Source organism: Styela clava, chromosome 7 (genome assembly GCF_964204865.1).
Source record: "Styela clava chromosome 7, kaStyClav1.hap1.2, whole genome shotgun sequence".
In the NCBI taxonomy this organism is placed as follows: Eukaryota; Metazoa; Chordata; class Ascidiacea; order Stolidobranchia; family Styelidae; genus Styela; species Styela clava.
In genome coordinates this window covers 11,895,917-11,918,017 of record NC_135256.1, presented here as the reverse complement: position 1 = coordinate 11,918,017, position 22,101 = coordinate 11,895,917, and the positions used below count along the sequence as shown (strand labels likewise).

The 22,101-nt window shown below is 35.2% G+C and overlaps 1 protein-coding gene across 1 annotated transcript; it reads left to right on the top strand.

The window, feature by feature from the left end:
• Positions 1 to 272: 272 nt before the first annotated feature.
• Positions 273 to 6,507, top strand: LOC120328900 (uncharacterized). Its single transcript, XM_039395464.2, has 8 exons — positions 273 to 427; positions 993 to 1,132; positions 1,674 to 1,807; positions 1,897 to 2,081; positions 2,894 to 3,017; positions 3,437 to 3,558; positions 4,183 to 4,287; positions 4,549 to 6,507. The coding sequence occupies exons 1-8, from the start codon at positions 322 to 324 to the stop codon at positions 6,081 to 6,083; spliced, it is 2,451 nt and encodes an 816-aa protein (XP_039251398.2). The 5' UTR covers positions 273 to 321; the 3' UTR covers positions 6,084 to 6,507.
• The last annotated feature ends 15,594 nt before the right edge of the window (positions 6,508 to 22,101 follow it).

Below are 22,101 nucleotides of genomic sequence, written 5' to 3'. Positions count from 1 at the left end.
TTGAATTGATGACGTAGTTGAGGAGAAATGAGAGTGCCAATAAATGATGGAAAGCTTTTGCAGTTTAATGGAGCGATGTATCACGCGATTTATACTCTTTTGTCATGAGTAAGCTATTTTTACTTTTCAACTCAAAATTATATAAATACTGCGGCAACATTGTTATCACCTCCTGTTGAAGTTGACAAAAACCTCAAAAAAATTACAAAAACTTCGTTTAGTGCAATAATTTATCCTGGTTCCTAATCCTATTACTGTTTTTTTTTTTATCAGATAATTTGTCTTGTATTCGACCGAACTAACTAAACAAATTTTAGCAAAATGTTGTGGCGCAGCTTGACTGCAATTTGTGCGGCAATTTTGCTTTTGTCATATGTTGAACTTGGCTATTGCAGTGGAAACGAAGATGGTGAAAAAGAGAATGAAAGTGAGCTAAATTTTTTAGTTTTATTATGAGGTGTAAGTAAACCTTACAATTTCCGAAGAATATTCCTATGTAAATTGAATTACCCTTATATATACTTGAATTTCCAACAAATAGTTCGAGATGATTTGATATTTTTGAAATATTGTGCAATTTAGTAACTTAGTAGAGTAAATTTGTTATTCGAATATTTTGTAAACGGTGACAAATTTCAAAAAGGTCTAAAATTTTGAAATGCAAATGTCGTATAGCGTATGAATTTTAAAATCTTGAAATTATTGAAAACACAATCATATTTATAGCAAATTATTCACAAATCTTCAGCGCATGCATGCCATAACTCGATTTCTGTTCAAATAATTTATATCCGTACATTAGATTTTCGTAATTTATTTCAATTCATAATTACAATTTTAAGTTCAATTTTTTGAAAAATTGCGAAATGCAAAAACTTTCATAAATATTACATTTCGAAACGTGGTATCCGGAGTCAAAGATTGGAATACGCCCGAAAGTATTAACAGAATCCATATCCTATTTTTCCATAATTAATGTTTTTCATTCGCAGAACCATCAGTTACCCTTAGCGCGATGTACGAGAATCCTGATGGAACTGTCAAAATCAATTTATACTTCATGCAATCCCTCTTACAAGGCAAAGAGTCAAAAGATGTCAATATTCGTATTAAAATGGAAGGAAGTGAAGTGGTAATCAATATAGAATTCATGTATTGTAGCTTTAACACCTTTATATTGAATTTATCTACGGTTTATATGGTACACCATGCGATTCATGTACTAACGGTTTTCTGAATTTGTGAGTATCCAATTTGATCAATCCAGCATTACTATAATCATCACTAATAATCGAAAATATCTATGTCACTCGCTTACCAAGTACAACTTCATATCGGACAAAAATGAAGAAGTTTGTGCAGCAGAACTTCTGAAAAAATATTTTATTTATTTATCCCAGGTATGAAAACTATGCTATGAAAACCCATGCTATGAAAACATTGATTGTAAGTAATTTAGCGCATACAGAGATAACAACTCAAGCAAACCTAACTGCGATTTAATATATATGTTAGTTCATATCATGATAAATATATATCATTAAATTAAAAAATTACAATTGGATTCAGAAATGAAAGTTAGGAATAACGACAGTTTTTTAGTTCATAGTTACTTCCCACCAGGACATTGCCAATTTAAACTATCGACATGCCTAAACGTGTTCTCTGAACAGGATCTGGCGGCCGCTGCAGCAGCAATGAAAGTGTACTTTACAAAAAGCGTGACCGTTGATCAATGTGGAAATTGGACAATGAAAGAAGGTGATGTGGAATTATCAAAAATGATACAAGAAAAGATTTCTGCAATGTATGTACATTCTAAAATAATCAATTTATTCAATAGAAACTACTCAAAATCATTTTTTCTATACCGTCGCCCTCATTTTATTACTCAAGGGCCCCAGAAGGCAGTGAAGGAACAATGCCAGGAGACAGCAGTGGTGGCACAGTGCCGGAAGGTGGTAGTGCTGGATCATCGGAGGAAGGTGGCGGTGCACGCCGTCGAAGAAATGCTGCTGCAGCTCCCACGAACGGCCAAATACTTGAGATTATGATTCCGGACGGCGGGAACTTGTTTGAAAGTATGTATTATAATTCACGTTAGTATTTATAAAATATGATGAAACCGTGTAATATAATCCGTTCGGAAATAATTCCACAGTTGAACATTTCGATGATTTTTCTATGAGGAATGCAAATTTGCGTTTACGCATTAGCGATTACGACAAATAGAAGCAATTTTGTAGAGGAATAAAAAATGTTATCACGGGCCTTATATTTTTAAGCATGTCTGATTTACAAGATGCTCTTTTTCCTATCTATGCCATGGTAAATGGTTTCCCAAACTTTGCAAAGATACACCCTAAGGTCGATCCGCCATCACTGTAGACACCGCGTGCCGTTTCCTACATAGACAAGTATATTTAACAGATTTTTAAACTGCCTTGTCAAGAACACTGATATACCGACTAGTGTCGGGTTATGAGAAATCGCTATGCAGGAATATAGAAAAATGTTTTAGCTCGTCATTCCATAAGTCCACATACATTCGTCATAATCAATCATACAGGTTTTAAGTTGGTCAGTACGTCAATATTTGCCGCCCTTTCAACTTCGGGTCTACCATACGCGCTGGTATGAATCTCTTTTATCGATGTTGTAATAGTGTCGCTCCAGTTATTGACAAGCATTGTCCATTAAACCGCATCGTCACGATAAGAATCCTGTTTAATAAGTAAACAAAGGCTGCTAGCAAGCGGATTGAAATGGGACTAAATTTGGTAGACATCCAAATTCATATAGTGAACACAAAACTAGAAAACCATTTTAAATCCATCTTTCGAGACGATCTCTCATCTTTTGTTTATAAACGTGTATGTATATAATTATTTAGAGATCGGAGCTACATTGGTTTTTATCAACGGAGACGTTCGAGTATGCAAGGAAATAAAAATGGGAGAAACAAAAGGATTGAAGATGCTTAAAATCAAATATGCTGCCACAAGCGGATTTGACAGGTGCGTAAACGATTTCACATTATTTTGTTGTAGCCGAGGTCAAATGATAAAATAAATATCCGATGGCTATATATAGCACAAAAAATTACGCAAAAGTGATGTTGAAACTTGAACACCATTCATACTCAAATCTTTGATATGTACGAACGTAAAATTTGAATAAAATTTAGGTATTTTTCTCTGTGTTACATTATTCCAGCATTTGATTTCTCGAATTTGATAATAGTAATAATACCTTGTAGCTAGCAATAAAGATTCTACTATGTACATTGATATCCTAAATTAAAGATGTGGATGTCACGTCTTTCGATGTCACGTCCCGACATCACTGAGATCGTAATATGCGGTATAATATGATGTGCAGCGACCATAACGTAAGTATCAGTTTAAATATATAACTTAGCTTTTTGTATTATAAGGGATCAGATCACTAAGATGATCGTGTTGAAAACCAATATGTCGGAAGGCTCAGTTCAATTACGCGACCTGGGCGTTATGGATGGGTGTTACGTGGTAGATGTATACTTCAACTCCGACTTTAGTAAGTCAAATAGGCTATTTATTCACTGTTCAACCACTAATGAAAAATTGTTATGTATACGGTGGAACATATGGTCATTTGTACAAAACGTGTATATATATATATTGAAACTTTCAATTGTTTTTAGGACTTCCTGAAGTATGCGCACCAAGATGGCGCACAACCTGAACTCAGGTTGTGTACCAGGTTAGGGTCCAAGTTATGCGACATATTGGTGCACATACTTCAGGAGCACCGTTTTTCAACTGTGAACATTGTGCCTACTTAGCTCTAGAATATTTATTCGAGAGTTTAAACCAATTGTCTAAAAGCGGCAATATTATACATTATATCTTATATAAATCATCTTCCATTTTTCTTTAATAACACTGCAAATCATCGTAACAAACTGTTGAGGATAATTTTATATGAAGTGATCCACATATTCGATTTGAACAAGACTCTTTCTTGATGGGAAACCACTGATAATCAGAAACCTGATAAATACAAAATTGAAATGTAACTTGATATTCGAATGATCAGTTTCGATAGTTCAATTTGGCTGTGTATAAAAATCATTCCCCGTCGTAATCACCTGACAAGTAAGATGATGCTTAAATATATATTTTTATTTTCTATCTACAGAAGACAATAAACTGTTGAAAAATGTTTACTCGATGTTGGCAACAGATTCAAACATGGGATATTATTCTTCCAATGATAAATGCAAAACTGATTACATGTCTGGATGTGAGTTTCAAAATATAAATCAACCACTAAAATGACAACTGGCCTTTTTAAAATATCTATATTAAAAGCTATTCAATAATTGGATTTCGTTACTTGGTTTTTAAAATATTATACTGTATATGTATTAAAATTGAAAATGGAAATATTTTGATATAATATCATAAATTGTTCGTTGTTTCGTTTTGACAAAAATACAACAACAAAAATAGTACCAACACGATAGAATCTAAAATTAATAAAAATTTGAAATTCGATTTTTAGTTGTCGGCAAATATATTGCAAAACGATTTGCCGAAGGTGATGGTTGCATGAAAGAAGGAAAGGACTATGCTCCAGAACAAAAATCGCAATGTCCTTCTTCGTGCATGGTTCAACAAATCGCTGAAAACTACAAGAAAACGTTGGAAGACTACAACAAACGAGTGAAAGCATATTACAAAAAATGGGGAAATGATGATGGATACGATGGCGAAGGCAGAGGCTGCGATGGCGCTAGAGAGGGCGAGGGCGCTAGAGAACAACCATATTACAGAAGACAGCAAAGTGAGCCATGTAACTGCGATGACTACCAAGATTCAGAAGACCCAGATACAATGTATTTCAAATACCTTGCAAAATATGTGGGAATGGGGCCAAGAGATGAATTGAAGGAGAAGGCAGCCGAACTAAAAGAACTCTTGAAAGGACAAATGGCAGGACAAGTTGACACTTACAAGATTAAAATGTTAGGTGAACGGATTGCAGAATTGCAGATGGAAGCCAAAGAACGCGCACTCATGACTGGAGCCGCTTTGTGTCTGATGTCTAAAGGTGGGGACAAAAGTTTTGAATATTTGAAAATGGCCAAAGAAAGAATTGAAAAAGCTGAAAATGCTGACGAAGAGGGAAAGAAAATTCTAAAAGAAAAACTTATGTATGTTATCGAAGCTGTATTTAAGAAACTTTCAAGTGGTGATTATAAAAAGAAAAACGTAACCAAAGCCGATTTCAAAAAACAAGTGACCTACAAACTTCAAAAGATATTCAATGCAAACACAGAGTGTAGCAGTGAAGAAGATCGAATTCGTGTGACGATGGCAATATGGGGAATGAATGCAAGCGCACCCATGTACCTAAAACCGATTATTGAAAAACTCGACATTGAAAAAATAACAAAATTTTTTGAAGATAGCAATATGTTTGGAGAGGGATTTGATGATTTTGCAACAACAATATTTTCTCTAATATATGTGCCATTCAGTGTCAAAGAGAATGCCGATATGCTTATGAAGGTAGAAAAGTTCATGGAACTTATCGCTGAAAATGCTGAGCAATTAATGAAAAAAGGAAAAGATTTGATGGAAGAGGCATCCGTGGAAGAGTTGATGACCATTGGTCTTATGCTCATGTCAGGCGATGATATAAAGGAGGGTTGCTCTCTTAAGAAATTGGCCGAGCAAGCCATGAAACAAGGACAGGAGCCCTGTGATGGAAACAGAGATCAAGGAAGTTATTATGGTGAGGACGACTATGCTACCCCTGATCGCGAATATGGATATGGAAGAGGAGGAAGAATGGGATATGGATTCAGACAATATGGTGGAAGAAAACCCTGGAACCAAAACCAACGTGGGTGGCAATCTGGCCCTGATTACGGCAACGATTACCAAAACAACTATGGCTCTGGTCCAATGCAAAGAGGCCCGTATGGAAACCAGAATTACGGTCAAGGTGGTCAGTATGGAAACCAGAATTACGGTCAAGGTGGTCAGTATAGAAACCAGAATTACGGTCAAGATGTCCCGTATGGATACTAGAATTACCGCCAAGGGGATGAAAACGGGTGGCAAGGATTAAAACAAATTTTCTCGTTACAAAGAAATATTAATATTGTCGATAATTTTCAATATTCAACTTTAATTGCAAATGCATCTTTGTTGTATAAATTCGTAAAAATACATCATTTAATTAAAAGGTGTTCATTAATATGAACACTGTTAGATACAGAAAAAACGAAATATGGTTACAAGACTAACTAGAAAAATACTATGCTGTATTCATTTTCATTGTTCTAACGTTTTGTGCAATGCTGGAAAGGTCGTTTGGTCATATGAGGCACATTTTGCTGATGTCCATTAAAGTATCAAATTTAAAATTGTATCTTTGGCATATGGTTCTATTAAAATATGTGACGTAGAAAATAGGCGTCATACTATTTGTATTATATGAATCAGATATCGATTGGGTATTCGTTCTTGTCTGCCATTTTGTTAGTTGCTTTTCTTTCAAAATCAACAAGTGTTCGAAGCGACAGAGCATAAAGAAATACACTTTAATTGGAGCTGAGCTGAGAAGAGGCTAGATGTCGATTTTCAATTTCAATGTTGTTGTAGTCGCCAACACATTTCTCATATTATGAAGGATTAGCTGTTACCACGAGAGCCGGTAGTCGTATGTATCATTAAGCGCAAACATCATGATTTAAGATTGTATAGACCAGGGATGGCGAACCACTGACCCGCGGGTCACAAAGTGACCCACCGCGTTTTATTTGTGACCCGCCAAGCGAAGGCACGAATAAAATGAAAAAATTGCTAACATATCAGTGATAAAAATTGATGAAAAACCGGCCTTAAATTAATTTAACAATAACTAAACTATTATAATGTACCGTCAGTTGGACAGTCAGGAAGGGCTGCGATCGCTCATGTTCAAAATGTTGATTTTCGGGCCGGTATGGTAATTTTCAAAACCCCTAATCTTGTACGCATGTATGCGCCGCTGTGTACCGTAATTCAGCTATTGGGCCTGACATCGTTTATGACATAACAATGCAATTGATCTGTTCATTTCTCGCAACGCCTGTCTTTTTTGGGAGTGCATCTGCAGACTGTTTTAGGGGTAATACGAGAACTAAATGCTACTTTGCATTTTATTAGTTTCTCGTCTACAATGCCGTTGTGAAAACAAAAACTTTCAGACTTGAAATAAAAATCTAGAAATCTGATATAACAATGGGGCAGTGTAAAAGTGGCTTAATGTGGTTGGAAACTGATCGAAAATTATAACACTATCAAAGCGGAAATACCTCCAAACACTAGAACCGTAAAATAATTTAACGCATCATCCCAAACGTTTCTGGTAATTTATGTGCGTGTTTTCGTACTCTATTATCATAAAACCGAGTGCCATGAAAAGTCCCTGATAGAAGTGCTGCATAAGTAAAGCCCAAAACTATACCAACACCAGCTTATAAGATTTGTTTCATAAGTATCTTATAGATACAAACGTGAATTAAATATCTGTGACCCACTCTCTTCTGTTCTGCGATAAATTTATAATTTTTGACCCATTCATTGAAAAAGGTTCGCCATCCCTGGTATAGACTGTAGAGCAGTGGTTCTCATCCATCGTGCCGCGACACATTAGTCTACCATATAATCGCTTATGTTTTATCATATATATTGTTTTAATCTTGGTGTCATACAGTGTCCCATTTAGAAAATGTTTCCATTTAGTGATGTCGAAAACGTATCCAGCGTGATGCAACAACAAGTGTCACATTAAATGTCATTTGTAAATTATTTCTTCAATGGACCTTTCCCCGACCTTTGACCCCCGAAAAATTCTTCCTATAGTTTACCATTGCAAAATTTTCGGGGCTATTTTAAGAGTGCTTTTGCAAATTGGCGCCTGTGAAATGGGGTATGTGTTTCAAACCATCATTATGATTCATCGCATACAACAACCTGTTTTTTAAAAGTACCGTTAAAAATTTTTAGCCTAATCTATCACAGCTATTTCTACACTGATTTTTATTACTGCAATTAAATTAAAACTCCTAGGAAGACAGGGTGACCATTGAATTATCTGATTTACATTTAAGTTTCCAAAACATAACTGAAAACTAACGAATAGAGTTCAAAAGTGCAAAAACGAGGTAATGTTTACGACCACGCTTGAAAATCTGTCTGAGTGAGAAAAGTGTCTGAGCGGATGCGAAAAGGGAGCATTGTTACGTCACTTTTTGCAATTTGCTGATTGGCCAATGTCACGAAGTAAACAAGGAAGTCGATGCTCGGGGAAAGGTCCATAAGTCGACTAAGTTGAGTTCACGAATTTGTGCCTATTACATCTACCTTACATTGGTGGCCTATAAAATGAAACCAATATATATATTTCTTGATAACTTCTCCAAAAATAAAATTAAATTATTTTGTTTACACTTAAACGTATTAAGCCATTTGTATGGTTGTACCCAAAGGTTATGTACTCTCTAGCTAAAATATCTTCGAAATGATCTCCTCGACGTTAGAGACAGACTTGCATCCATTGCGTAAATTGTTGATCACTCGCACACACTCCTTTTCGGGGATTCACTGATTTTCGCTTCAGTTCACCAATTGTTTCAGGAGGGTTCTGATACACACCGTTCTTCGAATATATCCACATATGAACAAAAAATTTGAAGATTTCAATTTTGATAAATGTGTTGCTGTCCACTCGACGTCACAGTTCCTGTTGATCAGTTTTACCTGGAGTTACTCTCTCAGACAGTCAAGTCACAGTTACTCTTGATTAGCTTTTCCTAAAATTTCCTCTCCCAGACTTGATTAGCTTTTCCTCTCCCAGACAGTCAATGGTGTGATTCAATGTTTGTGTGAAACCGTCTTGCAGGAACTACTGTTCATCTACATCAATCCCTCTACATTGTATGGGTGATGTCCAGAACTCCCCAAGGCCTAAGCACTTCTACATAAAGTTTCACCTCTTGAGCTCTTTCAATTTCGTCTTTAAACCAATACGGACCGAATATGCACACCATGTTTGTAAATGGCTATGCATGGTGTGTACTTTATAAAGTGTAAAGGTCTCTATAAATCTTTCTGCGGAGGTGCTGTGCTTCAGTAAGGATCATTTTGCATATTGAAATGACCTAGCAGTATAGAAGTGCACAAGACTTTGTTGAAAATACGAAGTTGCAATACCATCGTTTTTGATAGATTCCATTTGCTGGATAGAATCTCGTGAAAAATCATAACAATTTTCACAAGACATCATTCACGAAATTCTGTGCAATAAAAATGGCAGTATTCGGACATGAACATGTTCTTACGCAAGTAGTATGCGGACAATGCTATTAATTTATGGCCTGTCATATTTTGCTAAGTATTTTCACACAGTATAGGCTACACTGTAGCAAAAAGGCCTACATAATAATTGAATTTTGATTTAATATTCCAGCATTTTCATTTTGCCAGTGAGATCACATGTGGATCCAGATACATGTAATTGAGAATCATCATTACCCGCTTACGTTATCTCATAGCAGTCGCCTAAAAAATTTCACAACAATTATATGTGGATTTAACACAAAATTATTATTCGAGGAGCCGGTTGTTTCTATGAATCCTCATTCAGGACTCCTTCGTGGGTGAAATACTATAGGATGAACAACTCGTATATACACGGTCAACCATGTACATATATATATATATATATAACTCTATTACGGTAGTTAAACGGACCTGCCATAATTGCAGTACTTAAGCGGACGTCGTTCCTGTGTCCGTATCATTGCTTTTAAATACGTGCTCGGGGAGCGCGAGAGTCGTTGACAACTACGGAGAAAAAGAGACAACACAATCCTCTCGATAACAGATATAAAATTTTTGTCCGCTTAATTCGTCCACCTAATTCAGACCACCAAATGTTTTAGCCTATGTCGTCACTAAGCCGGACCCCTCTTATATATCGCCTTGGATGTTTACATAAATGATGTTACTTGTATAAACAAGAGAGCTATGCTCAAATATATGGACACGTAGCGCCACCCAATGGCAATAATTTTGATGACGTCATAGCGAGAAAAAAAAGTAATAGCCTTCTGGAGAAAGTAATAGCCTTATCTTTAACCACTGAAAATTTCAAAGCAATTGGTCCAGTATTCGAAGAGAAAAGCGATTTTTTAAGGATAATGACGAAAGAAAATAACAATAACAACAAAATTTTGAAACGATCGTTATGGCCACTAAACCTGTCCAATAAACGTGTCCAATAACTTTTCAGTGCATAACAAACAATTCATTTGCGGGAAATTGTTAATAATAGCAAATAGTTTATTTGACATATATGAATGTAAACGGATATTCATGTTAGTACTACACATTTTAAAGTGTATGACCTCGCTTTATTTTCCGATGGATTAGAACCATTTAGCAATATTTATCACAGAGAATAGCGTTTTTTTTAATATTCAGTCTTTCGTACAAGGGAGATGTCCTGTGTTTGGTGCTGGAAATAATCTTCCATGTCAAAAAATACTCAAAATGCAACGTGAAGGTAGACAAATCGAAACAAATTGATCCGAACGTGTTATATATTTAAAACTGAGAAATACACAGAGCATATCACAAATGTTTGCCTTTTCCAACGCTTTCAGAAGATTTATGATATTTCATCTATGAAAAATGAATTTTAAATAGTCATTTAAATATAAACACAAAGTCGCACTTTTAAGTCACAAAACTATATATATCTGCGGTAATCAAATTGACGCCTTCCAACATTACCAGGGTTGTTGTCCCGTCATCAAATAGTGCTATAGCGAGGTTAACTTTGTCTTCATATCCTGACAAAACTTTTAGTCGATGAATAAAATATTTCACGTTTTAAATATTGAAAACATTATGAAAAAAGTTCGAGAATTGCATTTGTAAATAAATAAAATATGCCAATAATAAAAATTATACGCCCCGGATTCACCAACTCGATCTCGTCTATGCACATGGTGCAAGATCTGAGGTTTCTATTTTTTCACAGATCCCTGCTAATTACCACATATCGGAGCAATATCAAGTGTCAACAACCTGATTGGGTGGAGTCCAGTATTTCTTTTCCAATTTTTGTTATACCCATTCCAAGACATGTCACGAACGAAGAGAAACCTACTGCAAGCAAAAGAAGGTATCTGAAGGCCCCCATGTTCTGTAAATGTGAAGTAGTATTTACAGCGGCCCATTTTGGTGATTGACGAAATCGTCATTTCATGCACGCATTTCCAATACGCTGTTGAGGACTGATTTAAATGTGCTTTGTCGGAATGTTTTTGATTTCAATAATTTTTGTATTTAGTAAAATTGCATTTCAAAAATAGTATATATATGTTTTTAAAATGAGCAATAGGGAATTTAACGTATTGTCAAATCGAATGTCTTCAAAAATAGATTTTATATTTTTTACAACATTCCTTCGCTTCTAACAGTTTTCATAAATGCAAGCATGGTTTTTAATACTTTGTTTGAGCAAATTAATCGTTTTATCATGCCACATATTTGAGTTACGATAAACAAAATACAAAAAACAGAATCCAGTTATTTCGAACATATTATAATTTTGGGGTACAATAACACACAAACATAAGTATTGAATAAAATTTCTTCATTTTCGTGGAAATAATTTGGAAATTCATGAATTTTGTTTTTTGCCCACCATGTATATCTATCTCTTCTTCCCAGAGTAGGCCAAATTGACACTTATGGTAACGTTAAAGAATATCAAACTACTGGCCATCACGAGAATTATTTAATTATAATGATAAATAGTTTTTGGTACAGGATATCAACTGTGTGCATGTATGGTTCTGTTGTTATTTCTTTTTGTTCTTTCTATGCGTTGCAAATGAATTATAAATTTCAATCGTAAAATTGAGTTCTTACAAATTGTGAATATTGTTATAATATATACAATGCACAGGGTAATGTTAAGGTTTCAGAGATCGGACCTGGAAGTGTTCGTTTCTTAGGAATCTGTGTTTATTGGAATATATTTGTTTGCAGCTGGGTCTCGATGAGTGTCATTATATTGTGTTGTCTACGATATCACCTCAAGGGATATAAATAACTTACCTTTCAAGGCGATCGTATTAATCAATTATCCTTCGTATAAACTTAAATTGCAATTGTACGATCATTCTTTGCTCGTATAAACGGTTCTCCACTCACGGGCGTCACTGCTGGTGTTTGGGAGACAAGATAGACTCGACTAAAGGTCACCTTCTGTCAAACCCAGTAAATAATTCCAGTCATCCGAATAGAACGGCTGATATTTGTGTTGGGCTGATATCTGATATTTGTGTTGTGTTGGATAAAAAGCGAAACGAATCACGAAGTTCCCACAAGTGTGTCAGAAACAATAAATTATGGCATCATTATTACACATCGAATTCAATGTATAATATTATGCAGCAGACATTTTCGAGGACTTAATCCACAAAAAGGAAAGTTGAAGATAATTTGAGAGCATGAAATGATAATAAATGATAAGAGCACCACAACAAATAAAAAACAGATAGTGCACGTAATTTTCCTTGTAAGGATTTTTACCCATACTCAACAAAATATTTGTTGCTTTTCTGCTTCTGAGACAAATTTTGCGTTGGTTGTAGGACCGAATATTCTAAAAATTGCTTTGGGTAATAATTACTGAGGTAACCATTGCCGACTCGACAGGAGTTACGTCAGTCAGTTTGCCGCGCGTGTGTTGTCAGGTTGCCCAGAAGCTGCGTTTGTGTTTTGTTTACATGGCGATTCCGGGGCAGTCGTATGCATGTAATTCAAGATAATATATTATTTAATATAATCAAAAGTTATGGAGGAAGAACCGTCTTCAAAGTGATAAATGGCTCTACGACAAAGCCTTTATAGATGGGTTTTAAGAGAACGCGTTATTTATTTAACAATGTAGGTGAAAATCCCATTTTCTACTTCCAAAGTCTTGTTTGGGGGGGGGGGGGATTATGATCTCGCACCCGTTTAAATCCTGTATCTTGTGGGGTTTATCTCATGTTCCAATTGTTCAAGTGTGATAATTATCAACTTATTTTATTGTTTCAGTTTAATATACGGTATATAAATAAATACCTTGCATGTTGCAAAGATAACGCATTCGTCTTGTTCGCATTGGTCAAAGAACTTTCGGGTAAGTACTATATATTGTCCATAGATTTATTTTAAGTTATACTAAGGCATGCACATCGTGATACTCGTTAGGAATACAAGCCAGATCACCATTACTCGGCCTGAACTCGAAAGGTGGAATTCCGAGGTGCTAGTTACTCTTTCCTGTAGCTTTGCTGATAACGCCGCGTTCGTACAAGGTAGTTCAGGTGGATGTAGGTCGGAGATAGTTTCACACCAAGTCCATGTACTTTAAAATTTCCATTTCAAATGCACTAGCTAGCTGTGCAGTCCGGGTTCTGATATAGATATCATATTATTGGTTTCACCGTCCTTTGATGAAATAAGAAAATATTACAAATATATATTACCAAAGTTGTATTGCAAAATACTTGAGTTATTTTATCCCACGTTTGAATCCGAAATAACTTCAATTTGGCATCTGCTATTTCACCATAAGCAAAGTAGTAATTCATGAATAATGATAACTGTTGTAAAAAGTTTCTTAAATGTTTAACAGAAACCGACAAAGATTCAATTTTGCGCGGCGGGTGTGAGAACTGAATTTCAACTTCTCTCATGCAAGCTGACGTCATCATGGGCTGACGCATGCTCGGAAGATCTCAAATATATTATTAATTTCAAAAAGGTAATTGTTGAAACTATAGATAACTTTACTCACTGTCTGCTTAAGCTGTTAATATTTGGTCAAAAATCTATTATCAAAGTCTGCCAAAGTCGGATTAAATAAATTTTTTTTAAATGCAATGTATTTAAATGAAAAATAACATGATTGTTTTATTGTCATTAACAGGAGAAGAAAATTTCCTGATGTTCTAGTGTTTGAGAAGACCGACTAGGACATCAATCAACTGTGATAAATAATCATTCATTCAATGCAGTAAAAAAGATTTTAAAATGCCGAGATAATAATTGTTTAGAATTTGGTGCTTCTAGACTATTTTTCAGAACACGGATTTAAGAAACACCCAATTAATAAGAAATAATGAGTCACTAAATTTCATAATTGGCCTTTTTCGTTATTTTTTGAGCCTTGCTAGGCCAAGCACAACGTTTCATATATAGAGCTGTTGTCGGATTAGCTTGGATTCTACCCTGAAAAAAAAGTAGATATAAATTGCTATAACATATCAGAATATCATACTTAGTGTTCTCTTGTTTTTTAACCCAGGTCTACTGAACGTATCGTTTCGCTTGTCGTTTATGTTTGTTATACGAACACTTCTTGATGTAGAATTAGAGCCATCGGGCGAAGTGCAAAGGGCGCGAAGATGGAAGATAGGATTCTTCGCTTCGCTAGATGGATATTAGGTTTGGACAGACGAATCTAGACTATAGCGGTTTTATTGGCAGTTATTAGGAGTGTTTATAATGGTACATTTGAAATATCAATTTTTTTTCTGATGATAATCCGCTCTTTATGGGCGTGTACATAATGCTTGTATAAATGAGTATAAATTTCTGAAATTATGTGAAATAGGGCAAACTAACCATGTTTTTCTTTTATTAATGCCGAAAACCTTCCTATAATTGTAATTAGCGATGTGATATCTTCAGAATTAAACAAAATTTGCTCCTCAAAATTCGACCGGCCGAATTAAATAAAGAAGGGTTTCGGTTAGGCTTAACACTGCACTGAATTATGTATTGTTTAGTTAGATAGGGCGATAGGGTTTATTCATAACTCCGGGGATTAAGCTTCAAAGTCTCCTAAATTAAATCGGTTTCATGGAGCACATATTTAGATGAGACTTGGGCTTTTCCCCCTTGCATGTTGTGCCCTAGTACAGGGTGCCCGCAAATTGTGGGACGAAGCAGACGAAGGACATCGAAAAGTAACACAATAGTACCACAATTCCTCTTTGGTGCAATAAATGGCCATAAATTCTAAACTTGACTACAAAAATTGTTTTCTGAATCGTATGTTTGGTTTATTTTATATTCAGATTTATTTGAAAACCATTGGCCACTATTGCGCTCAAGGAGGTGAAGTCTTGTTTTAATATTGAACGGGTTTTTCTGTACGTTGAACCCAGTTTCAATATTACCAAGCCCAGTAGCACAACGCTTCTGGTAAGGTAGTTAGACTAGGGCAAGTAGTAGTTGATGACTTGACATTGTGACGCACACAATTGTACTCTTATGCAATTAGACCCATGAACCATGACAAAAGATGATGTAAAACTGAAATTTAATTTCATTATTGAAATTAAATATTAGGATTCGATCAACTGTGCGCCAAAACAAAGTCGTCTACTATGCCTCCTAGATGTTGCCTTAGGTTCTCCAGCAACTTGGGGTTTGTTAGGCCGGTCAGCTTTCAGGATATATCAAGAGTTTGGTACGGTAGTCATAAACAAACTCATAAATTGCAATATTTGGGTTCGTGTTTATGATTGCAGGGGGAGCCAACGCCCGCGTTCCGATCTAGATAGCCTAAACCCCTGGTGCTTGCACCATTTAGCCAGAATTCACTCAACGTAGCGGAGTGAAATCGCCCGCGCACATGATAAATACAGTTTTGGTTAATAAGGCAGGTTAGAATATGTAGGGAACGTTTCGATCATTGCAATATTAGACCAGGTTGGCGCTGAATAGACTTTGTTAAACTAGGGTTAAAAATTGCATGTCGCTGGAATGTTGAGATGGGTGGTTGGGACGGCCGAATGGTTAGTACTTAGTTAGGGATAGATAGGAAGTAGGGTGATAAGTTATTATCACTCTCACTTGTTGTCCTCTCTTGTGACTTCAAGCTGGGTTTGATAATTTACTTTTTCACGGTGATAGGGACGCAGTAGGAGAATGAATCATGTAACGGTTCCAGACATCTTGTCTGGCAATTGAAACTCGTTCTCTTCTAATCTACTACGCTATATTTGTTACACTTGTACATAGTTTATATTTTTTCATGGTTCAATGTCTTAGCGACAGACCCATGTAAAAAATTGTCTATACATTGCCGTGCAATAGAATGCAAAGCATTTGTCATATTCGGCTTAGTTTTCCATCGTGTTCACATACAAGGTGATATCGTGCGGTAAAATGCAAGACATTTATTATGTACATACTTAGTCCTATATCATGTTTATATACACCCTACTGTCGTGCAATCAAATGCAAGACATTAATTTTGTTTTTATGGTTATTGTGTTTGAGACAAAAACCATATAGCCGTGCATTCAAATGCAATGCATCTATATGCAGTGCCGTGCAAACAAATGTACGGCACTTTATTCCTCACATATTTGTTGTTTTGTGTGTTATTTTAGTAATCATTTACTCGAAAATTTGCTCCTATATAAAGTACTATCATTTTGTCAACTAACACTGTTTTCATATTTTCAGATATTACAAAAGATGAGCATTAGTTATATTCAATAATATTTGCCAATGCATAACTTAATTCGACTGATCCAGCTTAATTACCGAATCCATATCAATTGACTTGAAAATCCTTTTCCAATAATATGAAACGGCTAGTTTGAATTGACACATAGAATAAATTTGGCCAAAAACGATATTTGCCTGAATTAACAAGTTCCCGCAAATGTGAAATGACTATATATATCACTGTACTTCAGATTGATCTGAAATAGGGCGTTAACCCTGCTAAAACGCTTAAGTAACAAATTTGTTTAACAGAATGAAAAACAAATTCGACTGTCGAAAAGTTCCGAAACTTTGATCTGAGTGCTATGAGTTATGTAAATCAGACCAGCGAATTATAGATGACTTGAAAATTTGACATTATCTTGCCTACCAAAATCTTGCATAAGGATAAAGGACTATTTGGAATTTTTATTAGGATTTCATATTTATCTTGGGGTAAGAGGTACGCCAATGTGACAACTTAATCACATGACGAACCCCGGCCTTTCGTCCAGTTTCGTCCATTTGTTTCGAATGTATAGACTTGGTTTCAGATGCAAGGAATTGGTGGCAAAGGAAGCCATAACAAACCACGGCCTCTCTTTCGGCTACCATTTCATATCGAGTATAGAACTACTAAGCCAGTTATTTGTTTCGGATGTACGGACTTGGTTTCAAATGCACGAACTTGATGGTTGAGGAAGCCATAACCGACCAGCGGTCACCATTCACTGATAAATTGGGTGTCAAACCTTAATTTGCTTAATTAAAAATTGAAATAATATGAGATGAAAGATTCAATTTGGTGCTAAAAATAAGCTGCTAAAAATAATTGTTTCTATGAATCCTCATTCAGGACTCCTTCGTGGGTGAAATACTATAGGATGAACAACTCGTATATACACGGTCAACCATGTACATATATATATATATATATAACTCTATTACGGTAGTTAAACGGACCTGCCATAATTGCAGTACTTAAGCGGACGTCGTTCCTGTGTCCGTATCATTGCTTTTAAATACGTGCTCGGGGAGCGCGAGAGTCGTTGACAACTACGGAGAAAAAGAGACAACACAATCCTCTCGATAACAGATATAAAATTTTTGTCCGCTTAATTCGTCCACCTAATTCAGACCACCAAATGTTTTAGCCTATGTCGTCACTAAGCCGGACCCCTCTTATATATCGCCTTGGATGTTTACATAAATGATGTTACTTGTATAAACAAGAGAGCTATGCTCAAATATATGGACACGTAGCGCCACCCAATGGCAATAATTTTGATGACGTCATAGCGAGAAAAAAAAGTAATAGCCTTCTGGAGAAAGTAATAGCCTTATCTTTAACCACTGAAAATTTCAAAGCAATTGGTCCAGTATTCGAAGAGAAAAGCGATTTTTTAAGGATAATGACGAAAGAAAATAACAATAACAACAAAATTTTGAAACGATCGTTATGGCCACTAAACCTGTCCAATAAACGTGTCCAATAACTTTTCAGTGCATAACAAACAATTCATTTGCGGGAAATTGTTAATAATAGCAAATAGTTTATTTGACATATATGAATGTAAACGGATATTCATGTTAGTACTACACATTTTAAAGTGTATGACCTCGCTTTATTTTCCGATGGATTAGAACCATTTAGCAATATTTATCACAGAGAATAGCGTTTTTTTTAATATTCAGTCTTTCGTACAAGGGAGATGTCCTGTGTTTGGTGCTGGAAATAATCTTCCATGTCAAAAAATACTCAAAATGCAACGTGAAGGTAGACAAATCGAAACAAATTGATCCGAACGTGTTATATATTTAAAACTGAGAAATACACAGAGCATATCACAAATGTTTGCCTTTTCCAACGCTTTCAGAAGATTTATGATATTTCATCTATGAAAAATGAATTTTAAATAGTCATTTAAATATAAACACAAAGTCGCACTTTTAAGTCACAAAACTATATATATCTGCGGTAATCAAATTGACGCCTTCCAACATTACCAGGGTTGTTGTCCCGTCATCAAATAGTGCTATAGCGAGGTTAACTTTGTCTTCATATCCTGACAAAACTTTTAGTCGATGAATAAAATATTTCACGTTTTAAATATTGAAAACATTATGAAAAAAGTTCGAGAATTGCATTTGTAAATAAATAAAATATGCCAATAATAAAAATTATACGCCCCGGATTCACCAACTCGATCTCGTCTATGCACATGGTGCAAGATCTGAGGTTTCTATTTTTTCACAGATCCCTGCTAATTACCACATATCGGAGCAATATCAAGTGTCAACAACCTGATTGGGTGGAGTCCAGTATTTCTTTTCCAATTTTTGTTATACCCATTCCAAGACATGTCACGAACGAAGAGAAACCTACTGCAAGCAAAAGAAGGTATCTGAAGGCCCCCATGTTCTGTAAATGTGAAGTAGTATTTACAGCGGCCCATTTTGGTGATTGACGAAATCGTCATTTCATGCACGCATTTCCAATACGCTGTTGAGGACTGATTTAAATGTGCTTTGTCGGAATGTTTTTGATTTCAATAATTTTTGTATTTAGTAAAATTGCATTTCAAAAATAGTATATATATGTTTTTAAAATGAGCAATAGGGAATTTAACGTATTGTCAAATCGAATGTCTTCAAAAATAGATTTTATATTTTTTACAACATTCCTTCGCTTCTAACAGTTTTCATAAATGCAAGCATGGTTTTTAATACTTTGTTTGAGCAAATTAATCGTTTTATCATGCCACATATTTGAGTTACGATAAACAAAATACAAAAAACAGAATCCAGTTATTTCGAACATATTATAATTTTGGGGTACAATAACACACAAACATAAGTATTGAATAAAATTTCTTCATTTTCGTGGAAATAATTTGGAAATTCATGAATTTTGTTTTTTGCCCACCATGTATATCTATCTCTTCTTCCCAGAGTAGGCCAAATTGACACTTATGGTAACGTTAAAGAATATCAAACTACTGGCCATCACGAGAATTATTTAATTATAATGATAAATAGTTTTTGGTACAGGATATCAACTGTGTGCATGTATGGTTCTGTTGTTATTTCTTTTTGTTCTTTCTATGCGTTGCAAATGAATTATAAATTTCAATCGTAAAATTGAGTTCTTACAAATTGTGAATATTGTTATAATATATACAATGCACAGGGTAATGTTAAGGTTTCAGAGATCGGACCTGGAAGTGTTCGTTTCTTAGGAATCTGTGTTTATTGGAATATATTTGTTTGCAGCTGGGTCTCGATGAGTGTCATTATATTGTGTTGTCTACGATATCACCTCAAGGGATATAAATAACTTACCTTTCAAGGCGATCGTATTAATCAATTATCCTTCGTATAAACTTAAATTGCAATTGTACGATCATTCTTTGCTCGTATAAACGGTTCTCCACTCACGGGCGTCACTGCTGGTGTTTGGGAGACAAGATAGACTCGACTAAAGGTCACCTTCTGTCAAACCCAGTAAATAATTCCAGTCATCCGAATAGAACGGCTGATATTTGTGTTGGGCTGATATCTGATATTTGTGTTGTGTTGGATAAAAAGCGAAACGAATCACGAAGTTCCCACAAGTGTGTCAGAAACAATAAATTATGGCATCATTATTACACATCGAATTCAATGTATAATATTATGCAGCAGACATTTTCGAGGACTTAATCCACAAAAAGGAAAGTTGAAGATAATTTGAGAGCATGAAATGATAATAAATGATAAGAGCACCACAACAAATAAAAAACAGATAGTGCACGTAATTTTCCTTGTAAGGATTTTTACCCATACTCAACAAAATATTTGTTGCTTTTCTGCTTCTGAGACAAATTTTGCGTTGGTTGTAGGACCGAATATTCTAAAAATTGCTTTGGGTAATAATTACTGAGGTAACCATTGCCGACTCGACAGGAGTTACGTCAGTCAGTTTGCCGCGCGTGTGTTGTCAGGTTGCCCAGAAGCTGCGTTTGTGTTTTGTTTACATGGCGATTCCGGGGCAGTCGTATGCATGTAATTCAAGATAATATATTATTTAATATAATCAAAAGTTATGGAGGAAGAACCGTCTTCAAAGTGATAAATGGCTCTACGACAAAGCCTTTATAGATGGGTTTTAAGAGAACGCGTTATTTATTTAACAATGTAGGTGAAAATCCCATTTTCTACTTCCAAAGTCTTGTTTGGGGGGGGGGGGGATTATGATCTCGCACCCGTTTAAATCCTGTATCTTGTGGGGTTTATCTCATGTTCCAATTGTTCAAGTGTGATAATTATCAACTTATTTTATTGTTTCAGTTTAATATACGGTATATAAATAAATACCTTGCATGTTGCAAAGATAACGCATTCGTCTTGTTCGCATTGGTCAAAGAACTTTCGGGTAAGTACTATATATTGTCCATAGATTTATTTTAAGTTATACTAAGGCATGCACATCGTGATACTCGTTAGGAATACAAGCCAGATCACCATTACTCGGCCTGAACTCGAAAGGTGGAATTCCGAGGTGCTAGTTACTCTTTCCTGTAGCTTTGCTGATAACGCCGCGTTCGTACAAGGTAGTTCAGGTGGATGTAGGTCGGAGATAGTTTCACACCAAGTCCATGTACTTTAAAATTTCCATTTCAAATGCACTAGCTAGCTGTGCAGTCCGGGTTCTGATATAGATATCATATTATTGGTTTCACCGTCCTTTGATGAAATAAGAAAATATTACAAATATATATTACCAAAGTTGTATTGCAAAATACTTGAGTTATTTTATCCCACGTTTGAATCCGAAATAACTTCAATTTGGCATCTGCTATTTCACCATAAGCAAAGTAGTAATTCATGAATAATGATAACTGTTGTAAAAAGTTTCTTAAATGTTTAACAGAAACCGACAAAGATTCAATTTTGCGCGGCGGGTGTGAGAACTGAATTTCAACTTCTCTCATGCAAGCTGACGTCATCATGGGCTGACGCATGCTCGGAAGATCTCAAATATATTATTAATTTCAAAAAGGTAATTGTTGAAACTATAGATAACTTTACTCACTGTCTGCTTAAGCTGTTAATATTTGGTCAAAAATCTATTATCAAAGTCTGCCAAAGTCGGATTAAATAAATTTTTTTTAAATGCAATGTATTTAAATGAAAAATAACATGATTGTTTTATTGTCATTAACAGGAGAAGAAAATTTCCTGATGTTCTAGTGTTTGAGAAGACCGACTAGGACATCAATCAACTGTGATAAATAATCATTCATTCAATGCAGTAAAAAAGATTTTAAAATGCCGAGATAATAATTGTTTAGAATTTGGTGCTTCTAGACTATTTTTCAGAACACGGATTTAAGAAACACCCAATTAATAAGAAATAATGAGTCACTAAATTTCATAATTGGCCTTTTTCGTTATTTTTTGAGCCTTGCTAGGCCAAGCACAACGTTTCATATATAGAGCTGTTGTC

Excerpts from the sequence above, each read along its gene's own strand:
- LOC120328900 (XM_039395464.2), top strand. The coding sequence starts at position 322 with ATGTTGTGGCGCAGCTTGACTGCAATTTGTGCGGCAATTTTGCTTTTG. Across the intron at positions 1,808-1,896 it reads CAAGAAAAGATTTCTGCAAT|GGCCCCAGAAGGCAGTGAAG; the intron begins GTATGTACATTC and ends TTATTACTCAAG. Across the intron at positions 2,082-2,893 it reads CGGCGGGAACTTGTTTGAAA|AGATCGGAGCTACATTGGTT; the intron begins GTATGTATTATA and ends ATAATTATTTAG.